The sequence below is a fragment of the Parus major genome, chromosome 22 (assembly GCF_001522545.3).
Source record: "Parus major isolate Abel chromosome 22, Parus_major1.1, whole genome shotgun sequence".
In the NCBI taxonomy this organism is placed as follows: Eukaryota; Metazoa; Chordata; class Aves; order Passeriformes; family Paridae; genus Parus; species Parus major.
The window spans coordinates 464,978-474,189 of NC_031790.1; the positions used below are offsets into that span (position 1 = coordinate 464,978).

Below are 9,212 nucleotides of genomic sequence, written 5' to 3' on the forward strand. Positions count from 1 at the left end.
CAGCCCCCTCCCCAAACCCAGGGAGCTCAGGGTATGGTGCAGCCCCCTCCCCAAACCCAGGGAGCTCAGGGTTTGGTGTCTGGGTGTGCTGATGGCAGGGAAAACACTGATTCCAGGGATGGGAGGTTCTGCTCCCTCCCTCTGCAGGGCTCCTGTGGCTCACAGGAGTTCTGTTTCCTTTCCCTGCATCAGTCCAAGGCTGCAGGGTGCTGCTGAGCTCAGGGTGCAGGCAGCTCCACAGCTCCTTGGGAACAGTTGGAGTTCTCCAGTTAAAGCACCACCATATGGTGGAGTGGAGCCACAGAAGAAATGAAATTCTCAGGCATGAATAACAAAAAAATCCAACTGACTTGGAAAGGAGTAGGAGATAAAAGGTACACTGAGGCATAAAGAATTTATATGAGGTGTTTCAAGGACAGCTGCCATGCAAAACAACATTTTATCCCCTTAGCTGCATTTCAGGTTTTCATGACTGATCTTCAGCTGTGACACTGAACCCAGTCAGTTCCTTTATCTCCATTTTATCTCTTCTTCCTTTTGGGGAACAGTTCAATCTGGGGAACAGTTCAATCTGGGGAACAGTTCAATCTGGGGAACAGTTCAATTTGGGGAACAATTCAATCTGGGGAACAATTCAATTTGGGGAACAATTCAATCTGGGGAACAGTTCAATTTGGGGAACAGTTCAATCTGGGGAACAGTTCAATCTGGGGAACAGTTCAATTTGGGGAACAGTTCAATTTGGGGAACAGTTCAATCTGGGGAACAGCACCGAGTGCCTCAGAATGTCCTCTCTGTGGGGGCTCAGGGTCAGGTTCTCCCTGGGGTTTTTGAAGGCAGGTTTTTGTTCTGGTTTACCAGGGGCACACCAGGGGCTCCATCTTTCCCTGAAGTGTTGGATGTGCCAAACTTGGATAAACAAGCCCAGGTTCCAGGAAAATCTTTTCAGGCAGCGATGAGGGGCTGTGCTGGGGGCAGTTTGTGCATTCCCAGCCTCAGTGGCAGCACTCAGCTCCCATCCCCGTGCTCCCCGTGCTCCCTGTGCTCCAGGGGAGACAGCAGACACCCTGATGTGCCTTCGGTACTGCAAGGAGAGGGGAGCCCTGACCGTGGGCATCACCAACACCGTGGGCAGCTCCATCTCGCGCGAGACCGACTGCGGCGTGCACATCAACGCCGGCCCCGAGATCGGCGTGGCCAGCACCAAGGTGAGGCTCACACACCTTCCCTGCTCTTCCTGCCTCTGCAAACACCCCTGGGAGGTCTGTCTGTGGCAGCAGCCCCTCTTTTCCTCCTCCTGCTGCTGCTTGTGCAGCTACAGACCTGCAGCACCCTGCGGGCTCCCTGTCCTGGGGCTTGCAGAGGGATTTTATTTGGATAAAAAATGAAATAATGGCATTAAACATTGAAGATGAGTGGGTGTCAGAGGGAATGACTGCCCAGGAGGTCAGAATTCTCTTTGCCATTGTGTCGAGGTGCAGGCTCAGTTTAAACTAAGAGGAGAAAGGAAATTAGCAGAGAAGATCATGGAAACTTTGTGTGTAACTCCCTCCCTGGCTCTGCTTTACCAAAGAAAATGGGATATTAAAACTCTGCTTTGAACAATTGGAGGAATGGTCTTTTACAGAACCCTACCATTTGTGTCCAGATAACAGAATTATTCTGGCTGTGTGAGATCCAGTATAAAATAACTTACTTTGCTGAAGTGACTGCATGGTGAAATCTGCTTTGGTTTAGTTATATTTAGAGGCGAGATGATGTCAATCTGTTACATAAATTCAGCCAAAAACCACATTTGAGTTTAATAGTTCATTGGGGAATTTGATCATGGAAAATTCATGAGTCTCTTACAAGAAACTCTTGAACGAGCTGTTTGTCCCTGTTGTTTTCACATGGCCAGCAGTTACAGTTTGGAGATAAATGACATTTTTTCTCTGATGATGTGGGGAGTTACCAAAGCTGTGCATATATGAAACAAGAACATGAAAAGTTTCTGTCCTGAGCTTGCCCAGAGCTTCCTTTTGAGACTATTCTGATCAGCCCAGGCACGTTAATGTGGCTGCTGTGCAGTTCTGCACAAAGCAGAGCAGCTCCCCCTCCCCAGCAGGCTCCTCCAGGCCCTGGAACTGCAGCTTTTCTGCATTCCTTCAGAGCCATTTCAGGCTCCAGTGCAGCCAGCTGGGAGTTTGTGTGGTCATGGTTTAGGAACAGGAAAAAATGCTCCACACCTTGATCTTCAGTGCCAGGCTGTCCCCAAACCCTTTCCATGACGCCTGACCTGAGAGGCCAAACTGTTTCAGCATCCCTGGTGTGAGCCCCAGTCAGCTCCTGCAGACAGGGGAGGAGTTCAGGAGAGTCTGTTCTGGAAGAAGGAGCTGGGAAATCACAGCTGTTCCCTGAGGGTGGTCCAGAACAATCCCTGGATTGTCGTGGGCTCCCAGCAAACATCTCCATCAGTGCCCTGCTGCTCTCCAGCGTTCTCAGCAGTCACTCACAGTGAAGGAGGAGCTGGCCATGCTCACAAAATAGGGTTTGGCAGTCCCCAGGGAATCTTGGAGTACAAAACCTCGGTTGCTGTGTGTGAATCTCCTGGAGTTTGAGTTGATGATTGTGTTGAGATCTGCCTCGTGAGCCCACGTTCATTTCTGCTGCTGACTTGGGCTGGAAGCTGCCACTCGGTGTCCCACTGAGAGCAGGGCCAGCTGGGCTGGGGATGGCAGTGTCTGTGCAGCAGTGACATTTCTCTGTGCCCCACACCAGGCCTACACCAGCCAGTTTGTGTCCCTGGTGATGTTTGCCCTGATGATGTGTGACGACAGGATCTCCATGCAGGAGCGGCGCAAGGAGATCCTGCGGGGGCTGAAGGGGCTGCCAGGTGAGACCCTGGGCAGGGGGAGCTCAGCAGGGAGGGCTGGGGGCTCAGGAGGGTGCCAGGGCTCTCACAGTTCCTCGTGGCCACGTTCCCTCAGGTGTCTCCTGGGCAGCAGAGCAGCGAAGCTGTGAGCCCAGGCTGTGTGAGGGGTGTGCAGTGTGAGGCACAACCTGAGCACACTCAGCCTGGGCTCTCCCCCTTCCCTCTAGACCTGATTAAAGAAGTGCTGAGCATGGATGATGAGATCCAGAAGCTGGCCACAGAGCTGTACCACCAGAAGTCTGTCCTCATCATGGGACGTGGCTACCACTACGCCACGTGTCTGGAGGGAGCCTTGGTAAGGTTTCTTCATTTAAAGCTGGCTCAGACACAGCCCCAGAGCTCAGATCTCTGCACAGGGAGCAGCAGCAGGCTCCAGGGGCAGCTCTGCTGTGTTGGGCAGCACGGGGTTAAAGCCAGGGCCCTGGCACAGGGTCTGCCCTGGGTCCCTGGCAGTGCCCAAGGCTGGGTTGGACAGGGCTTGGAGCAGCTGGGACAGTGGAAGGTGTCCCTGCTCTCAAGGTCCCTTCCAGCCCAAACTGGGCCATGAGTACAAATACCTAAAATCAGTGTGACATTGCTGAGGCTGCTGCTGGAAGGGTGTTATTTTATCCACTGGGAATGCTTTACTGGACAAACTGGGCGCCCTAGGGAGTGGAAAATGGAGCATTTACTTTCCAAACTCCCATCCAGTGCAGTTCTTGCATTTCCTGCTGTTCTCATGGCTGTCCTTGCTGTGTCTCTGCCTGCCCAGGCAGGCTGGGAGCGTGGCTGTGGTGGCTGATGGCAACTTCTGAGGGCTGTGGTGGCTTGGTGGCACGTTCTGAGGGCTGTGGTGGCACCTTCTGAGGGCTGTGGTGGCTTGGTGACATGTTTTGAGGGCTGTGGTGGCTTGGTGGCACCTTCTGAGGGCTGTGGTGGCTTGGTGGCACATTTTGAGGGCTGTGGTGGCACCTTCTGAGGGCTGTGGTGGTTTCCTGGCACAGCTGGAAGTGTTGGTGGCTGCAAACAGCCCAGCCCTGCTCAGATCTGGGTTTTTCCCTGAGCCCTCTGCGTCTGAGAAGAGCAGAACTGAGTTTTACCAAGTGCAAGAATTCACAGAGATGCTTTAAAAAACCATCACAAGGTTACTCCAGGTTTGATGAATTGTTTTCCCCCTGTAGAAAATCAAAGAAATCACCTACATGCACTCGGAAGGGATCCTGGCCGGGGAGCTGAAGCACGGCCCCCTGGCCCTGGTGGACAAGCTCATGCCTGTGATCATGATCATCATGAGAGACCACACCTATGCCAAGTGCCAGAACGCTCTCCAGCAGGTCATTGCACGGCAGGTGAGGGCCTGGGGGGTCTGCAGTGCTCCTGTCAGGAGAGCATTTCACAGACAGCCCTTGTCACACGTGTCAGCTCAGTGAATGCTGTGGCTGTCCCAGCAGCAGTTCTTGCAGCAGTTGCAGGAGCCTGGCATGGTCTGGGTAACCCTAAACACCCCACAGGGCTGCCCAGGGGATGTGAAGCTGTTTGTTCTAAATTAAGTCATCAGTTTTGCCAGTGGTGCTCGGCACAGAAAGAACCCTCCACATCAGCTTTCCTTCAGCCTTCCCCTCCTTTGCAGGGCCGGCCTGTGGTGATCTGTGACAAGGAGGACATCGAGACCATCAAGAACAACAAGAGAACAATCAAAGTTCCCCACTCAGTGGATTGTCTGCAGGGGATCCTGAGTGTGATCCCCCTCCAGCTGCTGGCCTTCCACCTGGCTGTGCTCAGGGGCTATGATGTGAGTACTGAGCCTTCTCCTGCACCCCTGCCTGCTGCTGGAGCTGCTGCAAGGCTTGGGGGGTTGGCTGTGCCCTGCTGGAGCTGCTGCAAGGCTTGGGGGGTTGGCTGTGCCCTGCTGGAGCTCCTGGGTGCCCAGGGGGTTGGATGTGCCCTCCTGGAGCTCCTGGGTGCCCAGGGCCAGTGGTGGCCAGGGCAGAGCTGGGAGCAGGCCCAGCACACGGGGCTGGGGCTGGGGCTGGTGCAGCTGAGCTGGGACGTGTCTGTGCTCTGCAGGAGCAGCCAGGCTGTGCTGGGGAGCTGGAGGGAAGGTGACAATCCTCAGAAGGGTGTTTGGTGTTGGCTGTTTGATCTTAGCACAGACACTGACACCAGTGACCTCTGAGCACTGGAACAACGTGGACTGAAGGGACTCTCACTCCTTAGTGCTGACACAAGAGTTGTGACTTTAATTAAGGATTCTTTTCTGCACTGATTGTTCTAGATTAACATGTTGGATTGTTTTCAGTTGAAAGACAGAGCAGACATCCCACACATCACAAAGTTACACACAAACCAACCAAGTGTGTAAATACTCACCAGCCTGTTCTTTCTCCTCCCTCTCTGCAGGTTGATTTTCCAAGAAATCTGGCCAAGTCCGTAACTGTAGAGTGAAAGATCATCTGACTCATAGGGGCAAAGGGGAATTAAATGAAAGACTTTTTTTGGTACCAAAATAACTCGATTTTAAAGCCCCCTAGGTAAATCTTATTTTGGTAAATTGTTGTTTGTGTATAAGATCACCATAATTCCATTTCATTAGTGATTGTCCAATCGATTCCACATGTTATGTCAGCAGCTCTGGGGGTTTTTTTTGATCAATAGACTTCCATGGAAGATGTTAAAAGGTTTTCCTTAAAGATTGCTGAGTCTTCTAGGCAAGGGGCCCTGCACTTTCCTGTGAGCTGGTGTCATTGTCTCTCACCCACTGTGGCTCATTCACTGCCCAGAAACCTCTGAAGGAGCTGGCAATGCCCTGCCCAGCTCCCAGCAGGACACACAGCTTCAACAGCAGCTGCTGCTGCTTCTGCAGACATTTTATCAGTGAATGGAGCTGCAGGCAAAGCTTTGGGGTGAATTCCTGCCTCAGGTGCAGAAGGGAACTCAGCTGAGCTCACAGGGCACTGCCAGGGGGGTGATGCTGCTGCAGAAGGGTTTGAGCTGTGCCCAAAGTGCCAATCTCGGTGCTGTGGGACCCAGCTGGGGCTGGGAGCTCTGGGCTGTGGCCAGAGGAGTGACCAGAGCTCGCTCTGAGCTGCTGCTGCTGCTGCTGTTCCTGCTCCTGCTGCTGCTGCTGTTCCTGCTGCTGCTCCTGCTCCTCCTCCTGTTCCTGCTCTCCTCCCCTGTGCAGGGCTGGCTGCAGGCTGGGCTCCCCAGGGCTGTGCAGTGTCCATCCTCTGTTCTCAGAACACAATCCCACCTCAAGCAGCCCCTCGGGGGAATTGTGGAATTCCCTTTTCCTGCAGCTTTTACCCTGCCTTGCAGCGGGCAGGGGGCAAACCCCCCTGAGCAGGAGCTGCTGCCCAGCCCAGCTCTGTTAGTGCAGGCTGTGTGTGGAAGGTGTGCACAGAGAGGACCAAAGAGCAGGAGCTGGAGTTAGAAGTGGCCAGTCTGGCAGTGCAGCTCGAGCTGGCTTTGTGCTGTGCCACACAAAGCCTCCTGTGGATGGGCCAGGGGAGCAGCAGTGCCAGCCCTGCTCCTGCCTGCAGTGTCAGAGCCTGGGGGATGCTCAGCCTCACAGGATGCTCTGCAGAACACCTGGATGAAGAATTCCTCTGCTCAGCGTGCCAGGGAACCTGTTCAGCATCTCCTCCTTGTTGTTGTTGTTGTTGTTGTTGTTGCCATGCAGTGTGAAGTGAGGATGTACAAAGGACTCTTTTTAGCTTTCCTTACCTCATTTTGTCCACCTGTTGCATTTCCATCAACAGATGATGTTTCTTTTCCTTAGAAAACTCTTAGGATGTCTCGTGGTATTTATTAACAGCCAGTCAATCTTCTGCTCTCCCAAATGAATGTTTTGCTTACTGAGCCAGTGAAATTCTCTCCTTCCTCACTGAGGTGTTGAAAAATCCAGCTGCCCTTTCTCTAAAACTGAGCCACAGGTAAATACAAAATACAGATCAAGGCCTTTTCCATCTGCAATAGCAGCTTCTATTCCTGCCTGCTTTGGTTCATTTGGTGCAACTTCCTCACCTGCAGAGACTCAGAGGGGAGCCCTGAGCTCTTGGGGGGGTTTGAATTACCAAATTAAATTTAATTACCAAATTTAATTACCAAATTTAATTACCAAAGACCCAGCTCAGCACAGGTTTCTGCCCAGGCAGGTTCCACACACCTGGAAATTGAGCTGCACACGGAATTTGCTGCAGACAGAAAGGTTTTTTTCCCCAGATTTGTCCCATCAGTGCCTGGGCAGGGCCATCCCCTGGGTGAGGTGGGGACAGCCAGTGCTGAGAGAGCCAAAAATCACCCAGAGCATTTCCCAGCCTCGTGGGGCTCACCCAGAACCCTCAGCCTGGAGCCTTGAGCCCAGCCAGACACAGAGGGGTGCTTGAGCTGCAGAGTGAATCCTCCAAAGGCACAAATCAAACCCCCAGCAGAGCAGAACTGGCCTTTCCTCCCCCTGGCTGTCCCCAGGAGTCCCTGATGCCACAAGCAAGGTGGCTGTGATGGATGGAGGGACTGCAGCAGCTTCACATTGGTGTTTAGCTGTGGCTGATTTTAGATCCTACCTGAATGTACCAAACTTGCCTCAAAGCAGGGCCCCCTTCTCTTCACCAGAAGCAGGAAGAAGAAACAGAAGTATTTGGGTTGAAAACAAACAAAAAAAACAAAAAAAAAAAAGGAAAGAAAACAATTTGCCTTCTATTCAGTTTCTGTAAATAGACATTTGAGTGGCAAACCCACATTTCCTCCCTTGTAGATTGTGTGCTGTAAATATCCAGCTGCCTTGGGTTCTGGGGACCAGACTGTACCGTGTTTCTGTCGTGTGCTGTATGCAGAAGATGTCTTCCTTTGTCTCTTCTAGAATTTGGGTTTTGTCTCTTTGCTTACTTTTTTTGTATCTCACCCTTTGAATAAAATCAAGTGCCCTACATGAAACAAGTGGAATTGCTGGTCTTTAGTTAAATCCATGGAGAGCAGGCAAGCCCTGGGGAAGTCAGGATGAACAAAGCAGAAAACCCCAGGGCTTAACTCGCCCTTTCCTGAGCAGTGAGGCTGTTTTCAGTCAGAGATTCAGCCTCTGATTCACTTTTCATATTTCTCCTGCCCTTTCCATGGTCCCCACAGGTTCCTGGGGACAGGAGCAGGACAAGCAGGGAGTGCAGGGCCCTGGGCACAGCCAGGGGAGCTCAGCCAGGGCTCTTTGTTCAGGGCTAAATCACAAATCAGCAAAGCCCAGCAGCAATGGGCAAATCTGGGGAGCAGCTGGGCCCTCCCAGTGCCTCATTCCCTGTTCCTGCATTCCCTGTTCCTGCATTTCCCTGTGTTCCTGCATTCCCCCAGTGCCTCATTCCCTGTTCCTGCATTCCCTGTTCCTGCATTCCCTGTGTTCCTGCATTCCCTGTGTTCCTGCACTCCTCCAGTGCCTCATTCCCTCTGCTCTCCATTCCTCCCAGCTCCTCATTCCCTGTGTTCCTGCATTCCTCCAGCTCCTCATTCCCTGTTTCTCTATTGCCTCTGTTCCTGCCTTCCCCCAGCTCCTCTCATTCCCTCTGCTCTTCATTCCCTCTGTTCCTGCATCCCCTCCAGCTCCTCATCCCCTCCAGCTCCTCTCCTTCCCTGTGTTCCTGCATTCCCCCAGCTCCTCTCATTCCCCCAGCTCCTCTCATTCCCCCAGCTCCTCTCATTCCCCCAGCTCCTCTCATCCCCTCCAGCTCCTCTCATTCCCCCAGCTCCTCTCATCCCCTCCATCTCCTCTCCTTCCCCCTCTGCAGCATTCCCAGCCCCAGGAGGGGTGGCTGGAGCCTCCTGGGCAGGGTGGACAGCCCAGCCCAGCTCCACGTCCCCAGCAGGGAGGGCAGGGGACACCCAGGAGCTGCAGGGGTGGCACAGCCTGTCCCGTCCATCAGCGGGGAATCTCCGGGCAGGATTTTGGCTTCCTCCCCTCCCCGGATCCCTCTGGGGCTGGGCAGGACCCTGGGCTGGGAGGGGGACAGGGCCAGCCCCAGGGATGTCCCCAGAGCCGCCTCCAGCACGAGGAAAAGGAGCCACAAGAGCTCCTCCCCAGCCGGAGAGCAGCACAGACAGAGCAGAACCCCCGCTCAGAACTCACTTTCCTGCTGCCATTTCCTGCAGCAGCTCCTCTCCCCAGCCCTGCAAGTGCTGCCAGGGGAAATCCTGCTGTGCCCAGCCCAGGGGAGCCCGAGGGAGCTGCCCCAGCCAGGACAGAGGGACAGAGGGACAGAGGGACAGGGTGACCCCCAGGACAGAGGGACAGGGTGACCCCCAGGACAGAGGGACAGAGGGACAGGGTGACCCCCAGGAC

General features: G+C 53.7%; 1 protein-coding gene across 1 annotated transcript in view; it reads left to right on the forward strand.

The window, feature by feature from the left end:
* GFPT1 (glutamine--fructose-6-phosphate transaminase 1) overlaps window positions 1-9,212 on the forward strand; it is a 22,693-nt gene that overhangs the window by 12,292 nt on the left and 1,189 nt on the right. Inside the window, exons 13-17 of the mRNA XM_033519405.1 lie at window positions 1,051-1,208; window positions 2,761-2,875; window positions 3,082-3,209; window positions 4,075-4,242; window positions 4,524-4,685. Coding sequence (XP_033375296.1) covers window positions 1,051-1,208; window positions 2,761-2,875; window positions 3,082-3,209; window positions 4,075-4,242; window positions 4,524-4,685 — 731 coding nt within the window. The remainder of the gene's footprint in view (window positions 1-1,050; window positions 1,209-2,760; window positions 2,876-3,081; window positions 3,210-4,074; window positions 4,243-4,523; window positions 4,686-9,212) is intronic.